Source organism: Macrobrachium nipponense, chromosome 12, assembly GCF_015104395.2.
Source record: "Macrobrachium nipponense isolate FS-2020 chromosome 12, ASM1510439v2, whole genome shotgun sequence".
NCBI classification, from domain to species: domain Eukaryota; kingdom Metazoa; phylum Arthropoda; class Malacostraca; order Decapoda; family Palaemonidae; genus Macrobrachium; species Macrobrachium nipponense.
In genome coordinates, this window is record NC_087205.1 from 66073784 (window position 1) to 66100557 (window position 26774).

Genomic DNA, 26774 nt, shown 5'->3' on the forward strand with positions numbered 1-26774 from the left:
TCAGAAGTGCATTCCCTAATTGGAGGGGACATGTTACCCTCTTTTAAAGTCACAGCTCATGAAATCAGAGCAGTAGCTACTTCGTTCGCTTTTAAGCATAAGTTGTCTCTCACTTCCATTCTTCAATTGACATAATGGAAGTGCAAGTCGATCTTTGCAACCCATTACTTGTGTGAAGTAGAAATGGTATATGAAAATTGCAGTAGCCTGGATCTGTTGCCAGTGGCTGGCATGGTTTTGGGGGGAAGAAGCATAGGAAGCATCCCTTTCATTCTTTTTTCTCATTGCCTTGACGTGGGTGTTGAGTCTTAGGGGAGCTTGGGGTTACCTGGTACCTGGAGTACCCACCAGTTTTTAGTGGATGGTTGGTGGTTTTTCAAAATATTGTGTAGATGACAGCATTGTTTATCTAGTTGTTTTTTTTTATTGCGATACTGTGCCCAGGGCAGGGGCAACTATTGATGCTTTGTTACCCCTTGGAAATATCCTTCACTTTAAAGCTCCCACTGAAGTAAGCACTCCATGGTTATACTGCCACGCCACTACAGGTCAAGGCAAGTGCCAACCAGAGGCAGTATCAACCTGCGGTAGCTCTCTTACCAGGTAAGGAAGCAACAACCATTGTATCAGTGCTAGCAACTTTTTTATTCTCAAATTCATTTCTATTACATTATTGTTAAGGGGTAGATATGTCCATGTTTCCCACCTCCTGTCAGTGTGGGATTCAGCTTTTTAATGGCTTGGTAAATAACTTATGTAAAAATGACAATTTCATGGTAAAATAAAGTTTTATGTATACTTACCAAATAATTACATAATCAGAGCCTTCTCTCCTCCCCTCATGCTCTCCTCCCCTCGCATGAACACAGGGCACAAACAAGTTGAAGCTCTTTGGTGAGTTGTTTATCTCTTTCCCTGAAAGTGGGCGGGCATAGTCACCTACCCAAAACAAAAGTAGCACTACCACGAATTTTTAAAATTTAGCTGCCGTGTGAGTTGAAACTACAGCTATGGTAAGTATTTAGTATAAAACTTTACTTTATCATAAAACTGTCATTTCTTCATGAAACTTACCTGTCAGATATATATATAGCTGTATTTTTCCGAATCCGACAGAAATTTAAACACTTACGACACACGCAGTGGGAGTCAGGTGGTTAGTACCCATTCCCGCCGCTGGGAGGCGGGTATCGGGAATCATTCCCATTTTCTATTCATAATTTTTCTGTCGCCGGTGCTGAAAACACCTGTTTGCAGCACCTCCGTCCAGATTTTGGAAACTTACTAGCTACTTGAGTATCCCTTTTGGTTTTTCTTTGGTATCTGAATTGGATCGGTGGCTTGGCACACGTTGACTTTGGATTGATTTGAAGTCAGGGTCTAGTTCTGCTAGCGCTAGATTTTGTTCTATGTCCGAATGTAGAGGTAGGCTACTGAAAGCTTCAGTAGACCCACATTCTGTTTGTAAAGTTTGCAGGGGGAATGAATGTACGTTTGAAAGTCGTTGTAAGGAGTGTGAAAGATTAACAGAGTCGGAATGGAAGGCGTATGAAACCTATCTTAAGAAACTTGAGCGAGATAGGTTAAGGAGGTCTTCCTCCAGGAGTGTTTCAGGTAGGCAAGATTTTAATGATTCTCCTGCTAACCCTCCTTCTGTAGATTATGCTCCTACCCCTGTAGTGTTGCCTCCGGCCCCTGAAACAGTGTCGGTAGAAGGTAATACTTTATCGCTAATTCTTGAATCGATTCGTAACTTAGAATCAAAAGTGTTAGCTCTGGAGAGCAAAAGTGAAGAGAAGTGCAGTGAAAGTGCCCCTTGTGTAGTGGAGGGTCCGACAGATCCGCCTCATTCCGCCTCTAGACCTAGACCTCTGCTTGACTCCCAGATTACGGGGAGAGAGCATGTCGAAAGTCGAAGGAGGGTTACGAGGAACCCCCACCGATCTGGCGTGCCTTCGGCAGCTTCTGACGAACCTACCCGGACTGCCAAGGAGCGTGCGCGTGCACGTCTTCTCAAGGAGTGCTTTTCTTCTTCTGAAGCTTCCTCCCCGCGCAAGGGGTGGAGCTCTCATACCGCATCACGTCCGCTGAAAAGGACGGCTCGCGTTCGGGACGCTTCACGTCCAAGTTGTTCTCCGGAACTTTGCTCGTCGCCTGATAGTGCGTTTGCTGCTTTTCCTCCGCAGAAGAAGCGTAAGGATTATTCGGAGGCGGAGTCTTTCCTAGATGTTTCTTTCGAGCGCCGCAGTCGCTCTAAGGTGCGTGAAGTGGCGGTTCCTGGGAGTAGGAAGAAGGCGTCCCCTCGCCACTCGCTTGCTCACAGGATCAGCCCCTCCCCAGAAAAGGAGGCTTCACCTACAAGCAAGATTCTCCAGTCTCTTCAGCAGCAACTTCGAGATGTTTTTTCCTCGAGAGAGACTGTTCCACGTCGCCGTAAGAAGGATGACAATCTTCCTGTGAAGAGGTCGAGGCGTTCTCCCTCTCCCTCTCCTCGCTCGTCTCTCTCTCCGTTTGAGTCTCCCTCTAGAGTTCGTTCTGCTCCCCAGCAACTTTCTAGAGGAGGCGAGAAATTAGTTTCTCGCTCTCGTGAAGCGGTTGTTTCCGCTGCTACGAAACTTGTTGATAAGAAGCGCGTTTCTTTAGATGCCGAGCGCGCTTCTGTGAAAGTCAAGCGCGCTTTAGTGGACGCCGAGCGTGATTCAGTGCAATGTAAGCGAGCGCCAGTGGACGCTCAGCGCGTTTTAGTGGACGCTCGGCGCGCGCCAGTAGACGCTCAGCGCGCGCCAGTAGACGCTCAGCGCGCGCCAGTGGACGCCAGGTGTACATCTGTTGCGGTCGAGCGCGCTTCAGTCGGCGCCAGTAGATTGGCTTCGGACGCCATGCGCGCGCCTACGGACGTCAGTTCAGTTTTCCACCTCCGCAAGCGCAAGCGGAAGCGGGAACTCTTCCTGTTCGCCGCTCTTTCTCTTTTGAGAAAGCTCGTGACTCTTCTTTACTTCCTCCGACTTCTCCAGTGTCTGAAGAGGAAATTAGTGACGCTTTCGTCGAAGTGGACGAAGAACAGCAGTTGGCTCCAGTTTCGACGGACTACAAGGTTTTGACTCGTTTGCTACAGTCAGTCTTTGCAGACACTTTCCAACCTGAAGCTCCACGTACTCCTCCCTCTCAGTTTTCGTCATCCAAAGCTACTAAGATCTCGGGCTTTGTGAAAATGAAGAAGTCGCTTTCTACGAAGCAAGCTTTTCGAAAGGTCCATGATTGGATGGAAAAGAGGAAAGCTTCAGGCAAGACTTCTTTTGCTTTACCACCTTCAAGACTTTGTGGCAAAGCTGGTATGTGGTATGAGACGGGAGAAAACGTCGGAGTTAAGCTTCCAGCCTCAGCTCAAGGAGACTTTGGTAGTATTGTGGATGCCGCCAGAAGATCTTTTCTGTCTTCCTCTAAGGTCTCTTGGACGCATAGTGAGTTAGACTTTCACCTTAAAGGCCTCTTCAGGACACTAGAGGTCTTTAATTTTCTTGACTGGTGCCTAGGAGTATTGGATGCCAGGTCCAGGAGTTCTGATTCCATCAGTCTGGGGGAGCTGTCCAGTGTATTGTCTTGCATGGACAAGGCCGTCAGGGATGGCTCTGAGGAATTGGCTGCTCATTTCAGCACGGGACTGCTTAAGAAGAGAGCACTTTTTTGCAATTTTACTGCAAAGTCGGTCTCACCAGCTCAAAAAGCGGATCTTCTTTTCGCTCCTTTCTCAGAACATCTCTTCCCCCAGTCTATGGTAAAGGACATAGCTGCCAGTCTCCAGGAGAAAGCAACCCAAGACCTTCTGGCACAGTCTTCTAGGAAGCCTACTACTACTCTGTCTTCTGGGTCTTCTGCTTTGAAGAAATCGAAGCCCTTTCGATCTGCTTCTTCCTCGAAGCCAGCCCCTCGAGGAAGAGGCTCTTCAGAGGCAAGACTCCCGCTCCTTCCAAGAGCAAGAAGTGAGAGGGAAGTCCTTCAGCCACCGGTAGGAGCCAGACTTCTACATTTCGCGAAAGCTTGGGAAGAGAGAGGTGCCGACGCTCGGTCTCTGGACATCGTCAAGAAGGGGTACAGAATTCCTTTCCTGATGTTACCCCCGCTGTCTTCGACACCAAAGGATTTGTCTCCTTCGTATCAGGGAGAAAAAGCAGAAAGTGCTTCACGATCTACTAGATCAAATGATCGAGAAGCAGGCGGTGGAACAGGTCTTCGACCGGAGTTCTCCGGGGTTTTACAACCGTCTGTTCCTAGTGCCGAAGCAGTCAGGGGGGTGGCGCCCCGTTCTGGATGTCAGCAGTCTAAATCGCTTCGTTACCAAGCAGAAGTTCAAGATGGAGACACCTCAATCCGTGCTTGCAGCCTTAAGACCGGGGGATTGGATGGTCTCTTTAGACCTTCAGGACGCATACTTTCACGTCCCCATCCTTCCCCGATCAAGGAAATACCTGCGGTTTGTCCTGAAAGGGAAGGTTTTCCAATTCAGGGCACTCTGCTTCAGTCTCAGCACGGCGCCGATGGTGTTCACCGTTCTTATGAAGAACGTTGCGAGGTGGCTCCATCTTGCGGAAATAAGGATCTCTCTCTACCTAAGACGACTGGCTTATTCGAGCCTCATCGCAAGACCGGTGTCTGAAGGACCTTCACACGACTCTGTCGTTAGCGAGGTCCCTGGGACTTCTGGTGAATCTCGAAAAGTCGCATCTGACTCCTTCTCAATCCTTAGTCTATCTGGGGATTCAGATGGACTCAGTGGCTTTTCGGGCTTTTCCGTCCCAGGGGCGACAACTTCAATGCCTGGACAAAGTGTCAGCCTTTCTAGGGAAGGAAACATGCTCGGTGAGGGAATGGATGAGTCTGCTGGGGACCATTTCCTCACTGGAGAAGTTTGTTTCTCTGGGAAGGTTGCACCTCCGACCACTTCAGTTCTTCCTCTCAAGCAATTGGTCACGCAAACAGGATCTAGAAGAGGTCTTGTTTTTGACGGAAGAAGTGAAAAAGCACCTCAAATGGTGGTTGGATCCAAAGAAGCTTGCGGAAGGACTTTCGCTCAAGCTTCGGAACCCCGACCTAGTGTTGTTCTCCGACGCGTCCTCCACGGGTTGGGGAGCAACACTGGGAGGGAGAGAAGTGTCAGGCACCTGGAGAGGGGAACAGGTGTCCTGGCACATCAATCTAAAAGAACTTTCAGCGGTTTACCTTGCTCTAAGGTTCTTCCAAGAGGAAGTCTCCAACAAAGTGGTTCAGATAAACTCGGACAACACCACAGCCTTGGCATACCTCAGGAAACAGGGGGGAACTCACTCTCCTTCTCTGTTCACCATTGCGAAGAATATCCTGATTTGGGCGAAGTCGCAAAACGTCACGATTCTGACAAGATTTGTGTCAGGTGTGGAAAACGTGCGAGCGGACCTTCTCAGTCGGCAAGGACAGCTTCTGCCGACGGAATGGACCCTTCATCAGGAAGTATGCCAGGCGCTATGGAAGCTGTGGGGACGTCCTCATGTGGACGTTTTCGCAACTTCCCGAACGAAGAGACTTCCGCTGTATTGCTCCCCAGTTCTGGACCCGGGAGCAGTGGCAGTAGACGCCCTACTGTGGAATTGGTCGGGACTAGACATTTACGCTTTTCCCCCATTCAAAATCCTCGGGGAAGTAATGAGGAAGTTCGCTGCATCAGAAGGAGCGAGAATGACCCTCATCGCCCCCTTCTGGCCAGCGGTCGACTGGTTCACGGAGGTGATGTCCTTCCTAGTAGACTTTCCAAGGACTCTGCCCCTAAGGAAAGATCTACTCAGACAGCCCCACTTCGAGAGGTACCACAAAAACCTCCCCGCTCTGAGTCTGACTGCGTTCAGACTATCAAGAAGTTGGCCAGAGCGAGGGGTTTTTCAAGACCTGTGGCAACGGCGATTGCCACCGCAAGGAGGCCCTCCTCAATCGCAGTTTACCAATCAAGTGGGCTGTCTTTAGAAGTTGGTGCAGAAGGAAGGGCATTTCCTCCACCTCAACCTCTGTGAGCCAGATAGCAGATTTCCTTCTTCACCTTAGGAACGAAGCGAAACTAGCCGTTCCCACGATTAAAGGCTACAGAAGCGTGCTTTCTGTGGTCTTCAGGCATATAGGACTCGACTTAGCGAATGATAGAGACATTCATGATCTCATTAGATCATTTGAGACTGTGAAAGTTCTCCAACCGAAAGTACCATCGTGGAACTTAGACGTGGTACTTAAGTTCTCATGTCGAGTCAATTTGAACCGCTCCATTTAGCCTCGCTTAGGAATCTTACTAAGAAGACCATTTTCCTAACCGCTCTGGCGATGGCGAAGAGGGTTAGCGAAATTCAAGTCATAAGCAAGCATATTGGGTTCAAGGATCATAGTGCAGTTTGTTCCTTAAGTCCTACGTTCTTAGCAAAGAACGAGAACCCTTCCAACGCTTGGCCGAGGACGTTCAAGATCAAAGGGTTGTCGGAGCTAGTGGGACCTGAAGCTGAGAGAGTCCTGTGTCCTGTCAGGGCTCTCAAGTTTTATTTGCAGAGAACCAGAGCATGCAGAGGTTCTTCGGAGAACTTGTGGTGCTCTGTGAAAAAACCAGATCTTCCGATGTCGAAGAATGCACTGGCGTTCTTCTTAAGAAGTACGGTTAAGGAAGCCCATGAAAAGTGTAGTGAAAGTGACATGGAGCTTCTGAAAGTGAAAGCCCACGAGTTGAGGGCTATTGCTACTTCGGTGGCTTTTCACAAAAATATGGCAATCAAAGATATTTTGGGCGCCACTTATTGGCGAAGCAATTCGGTGTTCGCTTCACACTACCTGCGGGAGGTGAAAGCAACATACGAAAATTGTTACTCGCTCGGACCATACGTCGCTGCAGACACTGTTTTGGGGGCAGGAGGTAGCGCTCATCCTATCCTTTAATGGTTTAGGGGAGTTTTTAACTTGTGTTATGGTTGTGGGGTTGACCGCCTGCGGCGGATCTCCCTTCCATTAGCTTAGTCTATGTGGGATACTTTTGGTAGGCTACGCCAGGTGGTTTGGTTTTACTTCGTTGCCCTCATTTGTATGGTCAATGGTCTAGTCACGTCGTGGTCTCGCCCCTGTTGACAGATCATCTGGAGTGCACCAGCTTTATAGGTCTCTACCTTGCTGGCAACTCTAGTAGCACAAGCAGACTTATGCGGCAGTAACCACGAAGTCAGCTATGCTAACAGGTAAGGAATCAAGATATCAATTATCTGCATATATATGTTTCCTAAAATCTTCTATTCTGTCTACTCCCACCACCAAAGGTGGGATTCAGCTATATATATATCTGACAGGTAAGTTTCATGAACAAAATGATATTGTAATGATACAATTAAGTTTGTTCATACTTACCTGGCAGATATATATAATCAAGTACCCACCCACCTCCCCTCAGGAGACAGTGGAAATAAAAATTATGAATAGAAAATGGGAATGATTCCTGATACCCGCCTCCCAGCGGCGGGAATGGGTACTAACCACCTGACTCCCACTGCGTGTGTCGTAAGTGTTTAAATTTCTGTCGGATTCGGAAAAATACAGCTATATATATATCTGCCAGGTAAGTATGAACAAACTTAATTGTATCATTACAATATCATTTCTCTGTACAAAACCAGTTTCAAACTCTCAAACCTGTTGGACTCCCTCTTAAAGTCAAATGTCAGCAGTACCATCTTACATCAGTATATATATTTGGTAACACAGCAAACAGTTTCAGTACACCCCAATGAAAACATGAACATTTGTATGGCATACAGAGACAAGTCTTCAAAACCCTCTGATGTGGTGTCAAATGCAGTGCTGCTCTGTGACCTGTGTTAGGTGCAGGCGCCAAGGAAGAAATCATTTGGATCACCTGTTGAAGTGTCCATATGATTTGCTGGATGGTTGTCTTAATAGGAAGAAGAAAAAATTTCCATTTATTAAGAAGTGTACTTACTTGTAATTTGCTGACTGGGTTGCCCTGATAGGAGGAACATTACCATAGGCTCAGAACAAATACATCTTCTACCTCATAGTACAAGCTTTGTCTTTTGGTATGAGTGTAATGTTCCCAGCCATTGCAGTAAGCACATCTCTAGTCTGCAGTAAAAACTGAAAGTAATCAGTTCAGTAGGTGAGTTGTGGTTAATAAAAGGTATCAAGATTAAAACACTTGATTAGTATCTGTGGAACATAGAAATTGTTCCAAATGTTGTTCTATTTAATTATATGGAAATCTTCGGTGTTCTGTGTCTTTCATTTCATTTCTCCCCACAGTTGTTGGTAGCTAAGTATGTTACATTTTGGTCTCAAATGTTTTTGCTAATCTTTTTTGTGCATGCATGAATTAAGTTTAAAACTGTATCAATTTTCTTTGTATTTTATTAATTGATTACAGTAATATTGCAGAGTCCATTATGAAAGGGATGCTTGGTGGAGGAGCAAGCCCTAGTGTGATTGGGCTTTCTCTGTCATGCCGACAGATGCAGTTTATGGTTGTGGTAGCTTTTGTACTCGTCTTTGGAGCTGTACTGACAGCTCTGAATGTTTATGAACTTCACAGACTTACCGAGGAGCATTGGAACAAACCACATGTTGCAGGTAGATAGTTTTAAGTATTTTTTTTTTTTTACGTGAGTCTTTGTGTTCTATTTACAAAACTTTATTATATATTGTTTTCTGCTGGTGTTAAAGTTGTTTTCAGTACGTTCATTGTACAGTGGTACCTCGAGATACGAAAGGCTCAACTTATGAAAAACTCGAGATACAAAAGCTAATACGAAAAATTTTATGGCTCTACATACGAAAATTGCTCAAGATACAAAAGGTTGTTGCTGTAAAGTCTGAGATTCGCCCGGGCCACTGATAACAATTTTGAAACTCGCGCGCCGCCAACTGAGTAGACTCACCACCATCCTCCTGCTCTCCCATTGGTTCCTGATGCTAGTCACTGCCATGAGATCCTTCTCTCTTATTGGTCAGCATCCTTCCCATCATGCATCTACTACGTAGCAGTGAGCCTCGGCCACTCGGTACCAGCATCGTTATTGTACGCATGCGGTATTCGTTCGTTTTAACAATTTAGTTTATTAACGTAAATTCGTTAGTGATTTCGTTGCAGTATACGTACTTTATCGTGTTGTGTGAGAACTTTACTCTACTTATACGTAAATTACGTACAGTATATACGTAGTCGTGGGTCCCAAGAAAGTTGAAATTCACGGAAAGAAGAGGATGCTCTCTTTGGAAACGAAGATGGAGATTATCAAGAAGTATGAAGCTGGTAGGCGATATAGTGTGATCGCCAAGGAATACGACAATAGGCACCATCTTTAAGCAGAAGGATGCCATCAAAGCAGCTACACCTTCCAAGGGTGTCACTATTTTGTCCAGCAAGAGGACCCACGTGCATGAAGAGATGGAAAGGCTTCTTCTTGTCTGGATAAAAGACAAAGAAATCGCTGGTGATACGATAACAGAGACGGCAATCTCTCACAAGGCCAGTGCTATTTTCGGCAATTTGATTGGCCAGGCCGAAGACGACGGAGGAGAAGGGACATCAACGCCAACCCCAGATTTCAAGGCTTCACATGGGTGGTTCGAGAAATTCCGTAAATGGACTGGCATCCATTCAGTGGTGCAGCATGGGGAGGCTGCCAGCTCGGACACGAAAGTGGCCGAAGCCTTTAAAAAGACGTGCGACGAGATGACGACCAAGGAAGGCTACAGTTCTCAGTAAGTCTTCAACTATGATGAGGCTGGCCTTTTTTGGAAAAAAATGCCTTGTCGGACGTACATCATGGAGGAAGAGAAGCTACCCGGGCATAAGCCTATGAAAGACAGGCTTACGCTCGCACTTTGTTCCAACGCCAGTGGGGATTGCAACGTGAAGCCCCTACTGGTCTATCATTCCGAGACTCCTCGAGCCTTCAAGGCCCACAAAGTGCTTAAGGAGAAGCTTCCAGTGATGTGGAGGGCTAATGAGAAAGCCTGGATAACGAGGCTTTTGTTCACCGAGTGGGTAAATCTGTGTTTCGGCCTGACAGTGAAGAAATTCTTGAAAGAGCAGCGCCTCCCTCTGAAATGTCTGCTGGTGTTGGACAATGCCCCTGCCCACCCTCCTTGCCTCGAGGAAGATATCCTAGCCGAGTATTCTTTCATCAAGGTTCTTCATCTTCCGCCTAACACCACCCCTCTCCTCCAGCTCATGGATCAGCAAGTACGAAACATCTTTTCAAGAGATGTTTCGACATCACCGATACCACTAACCTCACCTTGCGTGAATTTTGGAAGGAGAATTTCAATGTTGTGATATGCATCATACTCATTGACCAAGCTTGGCAGGAGGTTTCGAGACGAACCTATAATTCCTCATGGAGGAAACTCTGGCCTGACGCTGTATCCGCCAGAGACTTCGAGGGATTCGACGTGGGCGAAGCTGGTGCTGCAGATTCAGAAACAGTTGACGATCCTGAAACTGTTTTGCAACCAGATCTTGACGAGATCGTTGCACTCGACAAGTCCATGGGGCTGGTCATCGACAAGGACGACATCAACGACCTTCTCGAGGAGCACCAAGAGGAGCTTACGACAGATGACCTGAAGGAGTTGGAGGCCATGCAACATAATGTCGTTCAAGAGGAGTTCTCTAGCAGCGGCGAGGAGGAGGAGGACGACCCTATGACAATGGCAGAAATTAAGGATGTTCTAGCTGCTTTTCATAAAGTGCAATCATTTGTAGAAAAAAGACACCCCAAAAAGGCTTACACAGGTCGTATGCTTGCGCAGTTCGATGAGGCTTGCCTGAGTCGTTTCAGGAACATTGTGAAATTGTGAAAAGTAGGCAGAAGCAATCTTCCTTGGATAGCTATTTTTTAAAGAGGCCTTTAGTAGGGGTAAGCAAAAAGGGAGATCCAAGTGATACTAAAAAACAGAAAGTTGAAAGTGGTGATGAAGTTGAGATTTTGTTAAAAAAAAAAAAAAAAAAGTAAAAAAAAAAGATGTAAAAATCAACAAAAGACAAAAATTAATTTTTTATTTTAGTTTTTTGTAAAGTTAAGTGTTACAATTTTGTTAATGTGTTTCGTAAAGTTTAGTTTATGTACATTTCCCTTACAATTTTTTATGTGTTTCGTAAAGTTAAGTGTATGTACGTATCTGCCGTTTGTCCTCCTCCTCTGTCGCCACTTTCGGAGATAGCCTCACTCGAAAGGTAAGCTTCCGTATTTTACTACATACGTACAGTATTTCTTGTATACCGTTTACACTAATACACTTTATTTACAGGTAATTAGCAGTACGTATTAAGTTAGGTATTGAATGGTCCATATTGTTGTGGTATTTCATTGTTTATAGGTCAATTTAGCTTTATTATGAAATTTACTGGGGTGTTTTTGGAGGGCTTGGAACGGATTAGCCATATTACATGTAAAATGTGGTCCAAGGTACGAAAAACTCATGATACGAAGGCCACCTCGGAACGGATTAATTTCGTATCTCGAGGTACCACTGTATCAATATTTGGAGTTCCCACATACTGTAGCAGAGGTACATCAAAATTTATTGTCATTTCTTAAGATATGCTGTATTTCCTGTCTTCATATTATCTTCAGTTTGTCTGAACTGCTAGTTTTCAGTTGGCTGAAGATTGTCAGAACTGCTAGTTTTCACTTGTGCTTTGGCTTTCCTTTATGTCTTATTTTTGATATAATTCCAGATGCATTCAAAAAGCAAACCCATGTGTTTTCCATCTGCTTTAATTTGTTCCTGAGGCATAAAATTGACCTTTTCAAACTGAAGTAATTTAACTAGAAAACATTGTCCAGTAAACACTTCAACTTAATTGCAGTATTGAATGCATAGTCTCATTTATTCAAGGAAGAAGATTCTGAACTGATATTTGGTAGGAATAAATGTCACTGGTATGGGTTACAATTCAGTGTCTTTGAAGTTATATAGACCTTTTAGAGGGTGCTGTAGGATGAATTTGAGTTGATCTTGAGCTGCTTTTAGGGGTTATGCAGGACCAAGAACTTTTTTGAATAAATTTATGCTAGGAACAAAACAAAAGTCTGTATTCTTACCAGAATCAGTTGGGCTTTTGGCTTCAGCACAAAGTGAGGAAAGAAAATTTTTTATCATCATATTGTTCAGAAACTAACCTTATTCATATGGAACAAGCCAAGAGGGGCCATTCACTTGAAATTCAAGCTTCTAAAGAATATGGTGTTCATTGGAAGAAGTGATAGAAGATAAAAGGAAATTCAGAAAGAAGAGAGAAGTTATTAGGGTAGAAAAATAAATTAGGCTGATAAATGAACAGATGAAAATGTAAGTAAATTATTAAAATATAAATGATTAAAATACAATGAGAATTTTTCAGGGTAGTAATGTAGTGGATCTTTACTTGAACTTTTGAAGTTCCAATTGGTCAACAGATTCAGAGGTTATTCCATATGAGCCATCGGTGCCAAAATACTATCATCCTGATTCGCTATAACTACTAATGCCTTCTAAATTATGATCAGATTCATTTAGGGAGGAATTTGAATTCTCATCAAAGCTAAAATAATCATCTGGTGGTGATTCTGCATGACCATAAAAGTTTTTAGCATCCAATCTGTTCCTAAGAGAGGAAAGAAAGACTAATAATCGCAGATAACTGAAAATTGTCAATAAAGCCACCGAGCCCCCGTTATTGGCGCTGCTGTTAACTGGGATCAGCTAGAAAAACCCCATAACACCGGATCACCTATAACCGCGGCTGCAGATAACTGGGGCCTGCCTGTACATACACACATTTTCTTCTTCCCAGCTTTACCCATTTCTATATGCGGTCGCCGTTATGAATGAGTCATCTCCATTGATTTCTGTCTTGTGCATCGTTCTCTTTAATACCTTTCATTAACATATCTTCCCCTACACAATCACATCATCTCTTTCTTACAAGACAATGGAAAAATTAATTTGGGTACTGAATTAAACTCTGAACTAAAAAAAATAACTTTATTTCTCTCTCTTAAAGAAAAGCAAAATTCTAACTATCACCAGACAGCTAGAAAGATAGTCAAATGGGAGACTGAAATAGTTAATTAAAGCTCGACACAGAAAATGGACTGTCTAGTACAAGATCCTGGGAGACTGAACCATTCCCACAAGTGAAAAAAAAAATAAAAGGGACACTTCTCGCCATACTTTGATAACAATTCCACAGAAGTAAAAAGTCATGCAGTAAATCAATTAGTCTCTTCAACACGTTAAACATCATGAGTGTTATTAATACTAGGTAATAATCTGGCTTACAGGGCCGACAAAGCGACAATTCAAAAGAGTTCCTGTCAGAAAGAAACATAATTCTTATTAATACACTTGTCAAAATAATAACAAATCTCATAAAGAGGACAGTGATAAATTTCACCAACAAGTGCACAAAAATGGAATGATAATAATTTCTCACGAATCTCTCATGAGAAGGAAAGGTTTTCTGCCACTTCACATATCATCTCAAATAGTTTGAGGTGCTGAAAAGGAATTCATTAATGTAAGTTCCAACAACTCTCACCTCTGATGTCCATGATAATAGTTTTGTGTGGTTGTCACGCGCCCTCCATCTTCAAGGACAAGCTGGTTGAATATGTCTCAAAACTCATAAGATACAGTGGAGGTTAAAAGTGATGTACAAACGAACGAGCACTCTCTTAAAACCACTCATTATCTGCTACATCAATGAGCGAACGAGTTCGTTGTGCAAAACCGATTTTGTAATAATTTATTTCACAATTCCAGATCTACACATAATAGAGTTTCATACAATCAACTTACCTGTCAGATATATACTTAGCTAAGACTCTGTCGTCCCCGACAGAAATTCAAATTTCACGCCACTCGATACAGGTAGGTCAGGTGATCTACCATCCTGCCCTGGGCGGCAGGACTAGGAACCATTCCTGTTTTCTATCATATTTTCTCTGTCGCCGGTGGTATCAACATTGTTGTTGTATTATTACCTCCTGACTTAGATTCTTATTTCAACCTTTTGATCATCGTTTCTCAGCTTTTTGGTGACGTATCTGGATCGTGGTTTTTGGCATTCGCTACTGTGGACTGAATTTGGACTTGCTTTTTTATTTTTCTCAGTATGTCTGACTCAAATGTGAGTGTGAGAATGTGTGTGAATGTAGGCTGCAGGGTGAGGATACCGAAGGCTTCGGTTGATCCTCACATTGTATGTCGTAAATGTAGGGGGTTTGAATGTTCTTCTACTAATACCTGTCATGAATGTGAGGGATTAAATGCAGAAGAATGGAAGACTCTAACTTCTTATTTGAAGAAGTTAGAGAGGTATAGGGTTAAACGTTTGAAGAGTGTGAGTACAAGGCCTATTGAGCCGCTGGGTGGCGGGAATAGGAACCATACCCGTTTTCTAATTCATATTTTTTCTGTCGCTTGGAATGTAAACAACTTTTGCAGTTCCTCCTGATGGATTTTCGTGTTTCATCGCCATCGATCGTCTGGGCTAACTTTTACAGGGAAGTAATGGATCTTTGGTTCAGCATACGCTTTTGTTAACTTTTTGATAAAATTAACTTCGAAAATTTCGAAGATTAGTGACGTGTAACTACCGAAGTTTTCGGTAGACACTCATGCACTTTCACGAAAGTGAATTACTTATTCTTTCATGAAAGGGAATTACTTATATTTATTCATTAATACAAATAAGTGTTAGAGTTTGATTGAGGAAATGTATATCTTTCTTCCTAGTTGGGGAAGTCAGAAAAGTAACTATCCTTTAGAAGCTTTATTAGCTCTTGTGTTAACGAGCAATTATAGTAGTAACAGTACTAGAAGTTGTTGCCTCCTCATCACCTTCTTACTCCGCAGAATCTACAATATCATATTTGCAAATTGTAGTCTTTGGATATAGTAGTTCGAATGCAAACTCTTAGAACATAAGAAGTGAATATAGTGTTCCCCCATTACAATGGAGGGTGCGTCTGATCGGCTCTGTCTCGCTCTCAGGTCTAGACCTCTTCCAAGCTCACAAGCCCAGAGGAGAAGGAATGTCGAAAACCGTAAGGAGGTTTCAGAGAATCCCCACCGGTCAGGCGTCCCCTCGGCAGGTTCTGTAGAGCCTCCCAGACTGCCAGGGATAGCCATTGGAAAGGCTTCCTAAAACAGCGTTTCTCCCTTTTTATGCCTACTGTTCCACGATGGATAGGAGAACTTCGAATGAATGAAATTGACAAAGATCCTCGTATAATGCCTTCTGGTAGAATTATTCAAAATGAGAATGACATTAACCCTTAAACGCCGACTGGACGTATTTTATGTCGACATTTTTTGTCTCTCGGGTGCCGACTGGACATATTTTACGTCGACATACAAAAGTTTTTTTAAAAATTCGAGGAAAAATACTTTTAGGCCTACCAGCCGAAAACTCTTGAATCACGCGCCTTGGGGGATGCTGGGAGTTCACGGATCAAGGTGTTGTTTTGTTTACAATCGTTACGCAGGCGCGCAAGCGCGAATTTCTTTCTTGCCGCACTAAAAAGTATCTGTGACACATCTCTGAAATTATTTCGTCACTTTGACATAATTTTTTTACCCTTTTAAATTAGCCGTTACATGGAGTATTATATATGAAAATGTGTGCATTTTTATGTAGAATACAACAAAAAAATACTCATGATTGTAGCTTTTATCAGTTTTGAGATATTTTCATATAAATAATTTTAAGTGCCAAAATTTCAACCTTCGGTCAACTTTGACTCTACCGAAATGGTCGAAAAACGCAATTGTAAGCTAAAACTCTTATATTTTAGTAATAGTCAATCATTTACCTTAATTTTGCAACTAATTGGAAGTCTCTAGCACAATATTTCGATTTATGGTGAATTTATGAAAAAACTTTTTCCTTACGTCCGCGCGGTAACTCTTCCGAAAATAATCATACATGCGATTGTGGTAAGGTTTGCACCATTTTAAATTAGCCGTTACATAAAGTTTTATATATGAAAATGTGCGCAATTTCATGCAAAATACAACTAAAAACAACCCATGGTTGTAGCTTTTATCAGTTTTGAAATATTTTCATATAAAAAATGATAAGTGACAAATTTTCAACCTTCGGTCAACTTTGACTCTACCGAAATGGTCGAAAAACGCAATTGTAAGCTAAAACGCTTATATTCTAGTAATATTCAAGCATTTACCTTCATTTTGCAACAAATTGGAAGTCTCTAGCACAATATTTCGATTTATGGTGAATTTATGAAAACAATAACATTTTCTTTACGTCCGCGCGGTAACTCTTCCGAAAAAATCATACGTGCGATTGTGGTAATGTTTGCACCATTTTAAATTAGCCGTTACATAACGTTTTATATATGAAAATGTGCGCAATTTCATGTATAATACAACAAAAAATAGTTGAAGGTTGTAGCTTTTCTCATTTTTTGAAATATTTGCATATAAATCACGATAAATAGAAAAAAAACCACGTTCGGTCAAATTTGACTCTACCGAAATGGTCGAAAAACGCAATTGTAAGATAAAACTCTTACAGTCTAGTAATATTCAGTCATTTATCTTAATCGTGAAACAAATTTGAAGTCTCTAGCACAATATTTAAATTTATGGTGAATTTTTAAAAAAAACTTTCCTTCCCTCCGCGCGCGGATTCTCCGCCACAAATCTCCGAAATTTGTAAGTCCCATTCTCGGAATATTTTCTCCGTTTCATATTAGGCATTTCATAGAGTTTTATATATGAAAATGTGCGCAATTTCATGTAGAATAAAACGAAAAATATTTGAAAGTTGTAGCTTTTCTTATTTCCGAAATAATTGCATATAAAAAAATATAAAAAAAATTTGACATTCGGTCAACTTTAACTCGCCAGATATGGTCGAAAACTGCATTTGTAAGCTAATATTCTTACAGTATAGTAATATTCAATCATTTGTGCTCATTTTGAAAGAAATTGGAAGTCTCTAGGACAATATTTAGATTTATGGTGAATTTTTGAAAAAAATATGTGTTTACGTCCGCGCGTTACGAATTCATGCATTATTTTGTGATATTTTCTCTGTGTTGCTTTTATCGTTTTACAATTTGTTATATACCAAAATGATCGCAATTTAGTGTACATTATAACGAAAAAAAAGTAACTTGTTACCTTTAAACGTTTTGTGCACAGCGCGATTTGAATACAATTATATATGAAATTTCGTTTTTGCGCTATCATATATCGCATTATTTATATATGATAATGATAATTTTTTTCATTTCTGATGGTTGCATACTAAACTTCAGGTTCGGCGTTTAAGGGTTAATCGATCCACCTTTCGATCAGGTGACGATTTAGCGCCTTCTAATATTAGAGATCGTTCGATAACATTTGTGATAAAGTCATTGTTCGAACATTTTTTCGAAACTAGACGAGAACGCTATCCCATGGGGCTATGAAATTGTTATTTCAACATAAGATTCCCCATCGGTGCATTTTTAGATATAGATCTATTCTGATTAGAACGATTTAGATTATTTGTCAATCGAATGAATTATATGGATCTCGTTGAGTGATAAAGCATATATGTATAACTTTTAAGCTTCTAGCTCCTACCATGGTTAGGACAAATCGCCTTAGGACTACGGTATGGCAAGGCATACTCACATACCGAAATTTATGCTATAATGGTCAAGTGAAATCCTTACAAAATTTCCTAAATTAATACGGTTTACCTTAATGTAACAGTATTATAGAGTATTCAATTACGCTAGAGTATGAGTTATATGATGCTATCGTGTCTTCGAGAAGTGATCGGAGAAGCATATCTTTATTGGTGAATTGAGAGTAGGATAGAAACATTTTTCTTCGTGTTAGAAGAGGTTTCCATGAATTACCAGTACCCTTCTAGGCCTTTCCTAGGAAGAAATTGTTTAAAGGATTGTTTAGACGACACCTATTTAGTTTCTAGACTTGTCGAAGTCTCGTTCGCTTAATTATGCTTATATATATAAACTTCCTGAAGCTCGATAATAATTTTATAAGATTCCTTTATTTAATGGAGTAACTGGCAACTCTGGAAAGGGAAGGCCAGATGGCTTTCGAAGACTGCTTTCGCTTTGAGAGTGAGACCAACGCAGTACCATGTTGTTCTCAGTCGTGAGCTGTCGTTTACAGCTCTCTCTCCTGCGGAATGGGATAACTAACCGTATCTCTTCCCTACATTCATGGTCTTAGCCTCGGATTGAGGGAATACTGAAGCTATCATAAATAAAATATTGTCTGCCTTTTGTTAGGAAGCTTTCAATAAGAAAGATACGTATTACAACCTTTCAATGCTGTTTACCGTAGATAACATGATTAAAGGATTCTAATGCAGCAGAACATTATATTATTTAATGCACTCATACTTATGAAAGCATGTCTTATTAGAGTACATACTTAGTGAGAAGAGAGATGTAATACAGATTCACTTCAAGACTACGCTATGGTTAAGTCTTTCGAGAAATGACACAACCGTATTTAGAATCGGATATTGCGCAGAAGTTGTATGAGTCGAATGGGAAACATTCTTTTAGTGGGAAATGGTTTCCCTGAATGGATTATACGACGTATATAAAAGTTTTTCATAATAAGAACGGAATTAACATATGAAAGGATGTCGGGTACCATAAAGACACAGATGTTCTGGCACATAACATAAAGATAATTAGTAGGAGGCGCCCAGCCTGGTGCAATAAGCCAAGAGCACCATCCAAAATATTTTCGTTCAGAAAAAAAAAGGGGGGGGGGATACGGAAGAATTAACCGAGGAAAGAATAATTCCCCTTCCGATATACTCAAATTAGAGGAAAATTGAGAAGAAACATCCAACTATGGAAGTACTGTAGAATTATAGGATTCTTACAGCACCTCTTCTTATTTTGATATCGAGATTTCATGACCACGGTTGCAAGTAATGGGCCATAAAGGCTCCAGCGAGGCTTTAACCATGCGATAGGCGCCAGCCAGGCGCGAAGCGCCAACCAGGCGTGGAGCACCAGCGAGGCGCGAAGCGCCAACCAGGCGTGGAGCACCAGCGAGGCGCCAGCCAGAAGCGTGACGCCTCCCAGGAGAGAGGCGCCAGGCAAGCGCGAGGACGCTGCTGCGAGGCGCCGATAGCCAGCAGTAGGCGAGCAGAAGAAGTTGACGCCTCCCAGGAGCGAGGCGCCAGGCAAAGCGCGAGGAGCTGCGAGGCGCGAGACGCCAGCCAGAAGCTTGACGCTCCAGCGAGGTGCCAGGCAGCGCAGGACGCTGCGAGGCGCGAGACGCCAGCCAGAAGCATGACGCCTCCCAGGAGCGAGGCGCCAACCAGGCGCAAGACATCAGGATCTCCAATTTCTCAGTATTTGGAGATAGACTTTCCAAGAGTTTCCTCTTTGAGAACTGACACATGATCAGTTTTTTCCTGACAGGACACAAGTTGTCGCACAGGCGGCCGTGGCCCTTGTCAGGATTAACTGAAATTGCAGAAGTCTCTAACAAGAACAGACTTCTCATGTCAGGTAATATAGTGGTCGGCGTGAACGACTTCTTTCCTGGCAAGAGGAGTTGTTTTGGGAGAACTTTCTTTGCCAGATCAACCCTCTACTGACAATTATTCTAGATATCGCACAGGCGAACGTAGTATGTGTCAGGATAAGTTTCTTCTGCTTTATAGACCTTTACATGGTGAAGAGAACCGATATCTTTAGAAGTCTCTCGCTTTCCTCAACCTTATGAGACAAGTGATAGAAAATATATCGGACTCATAAGTTAATCTGGGTGCAGGTTTTAGAAAGACCTTGACAACCCCTTTTTTATTGCACGTTTCGGCTAGTCCCTTGAACCATGCAGCTCCTCTTTCTCCTTTTTCATTGTTATTAATGGGATGTTATATATTATCCTACTCCTATGTAAACATATAACAACGGGAGACCTTGTAATGGTTTTTGGTACGGGAAAAGACTCGTAGGAGCCTCTCATATTGGGTGAGAGGCTTTTTCAAGTATTTGAACCGTACATTACGGCCTGATGTCCTAGGATAGGAATCTTGAATGATTTTTCCTCGATCCTGGATCATTTATTAGGAGAATAGGATAATAATAATTTGTTGTTTTGCTGAATAACGATGATAGAATTTTCCATTCTCTCGTTTGCCCAGGCCACGAGGACGGAAGAAAGAATATAAGAGAGAGGTAGCAATATACGCCATCTTTATTTTATAGAAAGGGGAATAAAAATTTAGTCTTTTTCCCCTAAAATATAAACTCTTTACAGAATGTAAGACAAAGGGCGTCAAAGAAAGAGAGGATAATACGTTATGCCTCATTTTAGACTTAAGAGAGGTTGGATTCACAGAGGTCACGTTCTTCTCACAGCAAGTTTTGGAAGTCTTTTCCAAGACAGTCTGAATATTCTTTCAGCATCTATTTTAAATGGACCTTAACAACCTCTCCACTCTGAGTCTGTCTGCGTGCAGACTGACCAGAAGTGGACATGAATGAGAGGATGTTTCAAGGTAAATGACAGTAGCCATGGATAAGATATATAATTACTGCAGATCGTGCTAGAGGGAATGAGGAAACTGTCCTCTTCCGATACCTCTGTGAACCACATAGCGGTTTTTTCTTCCCTTTCAGAGGGAAGAATCACCTTTGTATATATCTGCTATCAAAGAACGCAGTAAAAGGCTATACTCTGCTCTTTATAAAAGGGAATTGGAGGATAGAGAGCATTAAGATCTTCGGGATCTTATACAATACTCTATACGACAAGACTAGGAGATCTATAATTACAATGGGTATCCTATTTGGGCCTCAGATTTCCGTGTGTCTGACAAGATGGAACTGCTCCTCATCAATGTTTCTCTTGGTACTAAACGACCAAAAGGACGAGTGAAATTTTGGGCTTGGAATCTGGAATCAAATTCTAGAAAGACTAGGCAATGGGTTCCTGCCAGCATGGTATGTTTGGCAAAAGAACTAAAACCTTTTATTCCTGGATCAACGCTTTCAGATAAAGGATTCGTTGTCCAGGCAATGTATTTACGTTGTCGTCTACAAAAGAAGATAAGGTTTAAACGTTTGCTGACAGAGTCTTTGGATTACGATGAGGGCTCAAAACTACTTCCCAGAAGGTTCAAAGAGATATTTAAAGAGCTAGAAATCAGGAATCCTCCCAATTTCAGCTCAGAATCTCCTTAGACTTCCAGGCTCTTTCCCTGCCTTCGTGCAAGGATAGGGAAGATTTTGCAACAAGAGAACTCATCAACATGTAGGAAGAGTGCTCGTTAGCGACGGAAGTATCAAATATGATCCTCCTCGGAGGAAGGCTGGTCTCTCGGACTATTAGATTTCCTATCGTCTACTGGATGTAGCTGACTAAAATTACCTCCCCTTGTTGCAGAGGCCATTAGCTCAAAGTGAAAGAATTTCTTCCACCCTTTTCCATTCTCCTGATAAACGATTGTGGATGTTCAGACTTTCGGACAATGTAGCGCCAATCAGGCGCCAAATGCCAAACAGGCATAAAGACGCCAGAGCAAGACAGTCCAAATAAACACTGTTATTGTCTGATGAGGAGAAGGAGTAGGCCTCCAATCTGGCGCAGATGCGCTAGAGGCGAATAAATCAGGCAAATAAAGTGTCCGAGGTGGACATCGCCAGTTTTCATCGAGACTTTTAACAAGCTCGAATCTCCAGCAAGTGGGGAGAAGTCAGCCAGGCGCGAGGCGCCAGGCAAGCGAAGCGCCAGCCAGGCGCGAGGCGACAGTCAGGCGCGAGTGAGGCACCAGCCAGGCGCGAGACGCCAGCCAGGCGCGAGACGCCAGCCAGGGGCGAGGCGCCAGGCTGGCGCGAGGCACCAGCCAGGTGCAAGCCAGGCTCTGGGCTTCATCCAGAAGAGATCTATTTCAAAGAAAGCCCTGGTCTTCTTTGGAACAGTGGAATCTCTAAAGCACTTCTTGAGTAACTTAATGATTCCTTCAAACAGCTAAGAATTAAAAGCGCTTGAAGTGCGAGCTTTTAACAATTCTTGTTCTTTCCATAACAATATGTCGTGAGAGACATATTAGCTGTAATAACGGGAGATGCAACTCTGTGTTGACTTCTCTTTGCACGAAGGAGATCAAGTGGGCCTATGAGAGATCCTTCTCTCTTTGTTTTACGTGTCCACGGATGCGTTGCTGGGATAGGGAGACGACACTGATCCTTAACTAGTGAATTAAAAAAATTTTTTTTATTTTAACATAAGTGTATTATTTTCTGGGGTTATTTGAAATGAGTTTGGGGATAGCTCTTTTCAAATTAAGCACAAACCCTCGTGTTAGGATCAGGTGATCGGGATCAGTGTTGTGCTCCTTAACCAATAGGCATTGGTGTATTGTCATGTAAGTGGATAAGACCCAATTGACAAATCACCACTAGATTCTGTTAAGTAAGTGGATAAGACCCCATTGACAGATCTACAAGAACTCTAGCCTAGTCATCCTCGCTGAGGCTCTTGAGACGAAGCAGACTCACTAGCAATAGCTAGGAAGTCGACCCTTATCGTCTGAAACACATGTAGGACCCAATAAGGTTTTTATTTATTTATTTACCTTACCTCAACGTATTTGTTTTTACAGTGTCTGTTCAGTAATATCTGTCTTTTACCCTCCACCAATGGTGTGAATCAGCTATGTATATATCTGACAGGTAAGTTGAATGTTATAAATGATATGTTATGATACAATAAAGTTTTATACATACTTACCTGGCATATATATACAATTAAATGGCCCACCAGCCTCCCCTCAGGAGACAGCTGGAAGAAAAAATATGAATTAGAAAACGGGTATGGTTCCTATTCCCGCCACCCCAGCGGCGGGGGGGTAGATCACCTGACCTACCTGCGCGTGTGCCGCGAAATTCGAATTTCTGTCGGGGACGACGGAGTAATAGCTATGTATATATCTGCCAGGTAAGTATGTATAAAACTTTATTGTATCATAACAATATCATTTCTGGGCTCAGCTCGTGTCGCTGCGCGAAATATCCTTTAATCTATTATTTCTAGGGTAAATGTACTAACACATACCAGAGAATAAATAAAATAAAGAAAAAAGGTCAGTATAACTGACTCGCTCACCTCGCAGGAGGGTGTCGGTATGAACACTAGGCGAGTGAGAGCCACTACCCCACCCGAGCAAATGCCAATAGAAATCTCCCACTACAAAATCCCTCAAGAGGGGAGCCGACCCACAGAGTGAGCAGCTCGTACTACTACTACTCCATCCATGCTGCCGACTGCTGCGCCTCTGGTGGCCATCCTTTCAAGTTACACACACGAGCGGTTGTGATATTTTTCTCTCTGTGTTTTTTGTGCCCTTTCATTGGATTTTCTATTATGGAGCGTGCAGCTATCGCAGCAGCTAAGTTAAGTACTCAGTATTTACGGTTAGTTGGTTTTTTCCGGCCCTGAGACAGTATTTGCCGTTTTTTAGGTATAAATACGACCTCGGGGTCGGAAGCATGGCAGCATGGTTCTGCCTGCTCGTGATGGTTCGTTCTTGGTCTCCCATACCATAGAAAAACATCCCCTTATTTATCTTCGCTCTTTATGATTTATCCGCTTTACTTAGGGGTCCGGTTCTACTCAGGTTTGTCAATGCATGCATGTATTTTACCTTACGTAGGCTTCTTCTATCCAGACCCTAGTCCAGGTTCTTAGTATCGGCCTCTGACTAGCTTTGAGTGGTAGACTTGCCTTCGGGTTAGTCGTACACTCCTGGATTTTTTCTCCTGCTATATTGTTTTCTTTCTTTCATTTATTTATTTATATAACTGTATATTTTATTATTGTTAGGTTAGTTAGGCGTCTGGCTTAGCCTAGGTCCTGGCTCTTTTGAGCCTATACTACCGCTCATCAGTTCGGTTGCTTCCCTATAGCATCTCTCTGATCAGTTGGTTTCGGCCCAGTGGGCTTATTTGCCTCCGCTTTTCAGTTCAGTATGCTTCCCGATAGCATCTCCCTGATCAGTGGTTGTCCTAGGCTTAGTTGTCGTATTTGGTCTTACCGCCTCGGTGGTCACTTCGTGAATCACGGGCCAGCCAGACGCCTGTCCAGTCATTCTTCCCCCCTCCCGCTCTTCCATAGAGTCGGGCGGGTGGGGCGGGTCGGTCTGCCCATGCTCGCTCCTCATACCTGAGCCTGCCTCCCTCTCTTCCCCTCAGGCGGAGGGGCTAGGGAGTCGGGACAGACCAGACTGGTCTCGACCTCTCCGGCTTCTCGGTCCGGCCGGTTGGTACGGAGTGGGGGGTACTGGCCTTGCCCACCCTCCGCGCTACCTTGTCGCTCCGGGCTAGCTTGAGCCTGTATGTCTTCTCGCTCTTTCCCATCTTACTAGGGCTCCTTCCTGATCGGAGTCCTGGTATCCAGCGGAAAGTTGTTAGTCCACCCAGTAGGGTGGACCGGAGCATACAGTGGGTCTCTACTAACCTTACCGTTTTGCTGAGTTACTACACTCCGCTACGCACTGGACTTAGTCCGGTTTGCTTGGGTGTTAGGTTTAAGTTATCTTAAGTTTATCTTAAGAACCTTAAACCATCCCCCTCCTTACAATATCTTACCGGATCTCTCCGGATTATAGCTATTCAGGCGATGCAGGGAGGGGTTATGCACAAATTTTTTCCGAGCTCCGGCATGCATCGGAGCTCTTCTGTCCTTTAGACTGTAAGTGATGTTTTTTAAGATACTCATGTGTCTCCCACTTACAGGCCACCACTGTGAGCATCCGGGATGTTCCGCCACACTTCAGGACCCTTGTGGACACGAAGTTTGCCGGTCCCATGCTCCATGCGCGACTCCGCTCGGGGACATCCAGGTCTGGTACCATGAGACGTGTACCATATGTTACGATCTGGTGAGCCCAGCTTTTGGAAGGGGTAAGTTTTACATCTCCAGTAGCTGCTCCGCTTCTTTTTAGCGCTTAAGTTTTCATCATATTAACTTAAGGTCAATTAATTTAAGTTATACTTTAAGTTTAGTTTAAGTGATTCTTAAATCTAAACTACGCCCTCTCTTTCCAGGCTCCGGCGGGTAAAGAAGATACCGCACTGGCTACCCTGCGGGCCTGGGTGCGGCGGTTTTGGGAAAAACGCCGCCAAGGGACAGCCCTACATCCTAGAGAAGCGGTGGCATTACTAATCTTCCCCGGAGGCAAGGCGACAGGATACGTCGACCCGATAGAAGCGGGTCCGACTATCGCCTTCATCCAACAACAGCTGGCCACCTCATTAACTGATCAGACCAGGATATCTCTACGGATGTCGCGACCCTAGATATTAATGTTGAACCTATGGTAGGTATAGACGACTGTTGGTCGAGGTAGGTACGGTGGACACCCAAGGGTCACCCTTGGGTGTAACTGTTTCTTCTACTCCTGCAACCTCTCCATCCTTCCAAGGCTTTACGGGTGACGAAATATATTCTCCTCCTGGTGCTTCGGTTAGACCTAAGGTCAAGTCTAAGGTGATGACTTTGACTAAGACGTCGTCGTCGTCTAAGAAGACGACCGTTCGGCTTCATACCTCCTCCCGTAAGGTTCTCCGGCTGGTAATCCCGGGAGCATCAGGTCTAAAGCTTCATAGCTACCGGCTCCTAAGTCCTCGAGGAGTAATCCTACCCAGAGAGAGAGATCTCGCACTCCGGCAGAATCACCAGTTTCCGCTACCTTTGGTTCCGATTCAGAGCCTCCCCTCCACCTCCGCAGACCACCTCCGGCTTTGGGGGACTCCAATGCTGGCCTGTTGCAACAGGTGGGGGACCTGGTTGGTCCTTAAAGAGTAGCATGGAGCAAATGATCTCTCGTCTGTCGGACAGGATTACTTCCCAGGACTCCATTATAGCCGGCTGAGAGAAGCTCCTCTAGCCTCTCCTCCACTGTCCAACACGAGTGGATCCCAACTTCCTCCGTATGACTCACTACCTCAGTTTCTCTATGAACAATACCGTGGAGAGTAGCGTCATACGCCCCCTTCCAAGACGGTCTCATCTCTATACCGGAATTTGGGACTCGAAGAATAGAGGACTTCGAGTTCTTCCCGGAAGACCTCCAGCCTCCGTTCATAGGCTACGCAAGGCTTACGCCGTCGGCTATGGTGCGGGACGATAAGGTACCTAAGGAGACAGTCCTCTACTCACGAGACCAGGCTCAGAGAGAATGGCTCAGGTGTTTAGAGGACATGATTGTTCTAACACCAAGATACAACCATTTAAGAGTCCCTTTACCATTTTTACAATGGGATGAGAGTACCCCGCTCCCGTTCCTAACCAAGATCGCGAGGTCGACCATCCAGCGGCCAGAAGGGGGAACCTATACCGCAGTTGAAGGAAGCGGATCCCACTTCTCCGTTGCTCCCCTCAGTTGGAGAATTGTGGGAAGACTTGCCGAATACATTCTCAGCTGGCAAAACTCAAACCGACTGTGCTGTGGAGCAGTTTTGGTGAAAAGCTACCCAGGCTCCAGATAGCCTTATTCAGGCTGAGTTTTGGATGCAAAATCGCGTCTAGCCAGATCCATCATTCTATGGCTATGTCTGAGGTAGCTACCATGGCTTATGGATCAGAACCGATTTTTGAAGCTCATGACCAAAAGCCCTGACTCAAACGGTACAGTCAGATATGTTTGAGTTTGCCACTGCTCGGACGAATTGTAGGAAGCAGGTGCCTACAAGAGG

At 43.6% G+C, this 26774-nt stretch overlaps 1 protein-coding gene across 3 annotated transcripts in view; it reads left to right on the top strand.

Moving 5' to 3' along the window:
- LOC135224562 (probable tubulin polyglutamylase ttll-15) overlaps positions 1-26774 on the top strand; it is a 233454-nt gene that overhangs the window by 136615 nt on the left and 70065 nt on the right. For 2 of the 3 annotated variants that reach the window (XM_064263670.1, XM_064263672.1), the window contains exon 2: positions 8440-8631. In XM_064263670.1, coding sequence (XP_064119740.1) covers positions 8448-8631 — 184 coding nt within the window. In that variant the 5' untranslated portion in view covers positions 8440-8447. Of the gene's footprint in view, positions 1-8428; positions 8632-26774 lie in introns of all 3 variants that reach the window. The other variant, XM_064263671.1, reaches the window with a different exon arrangement.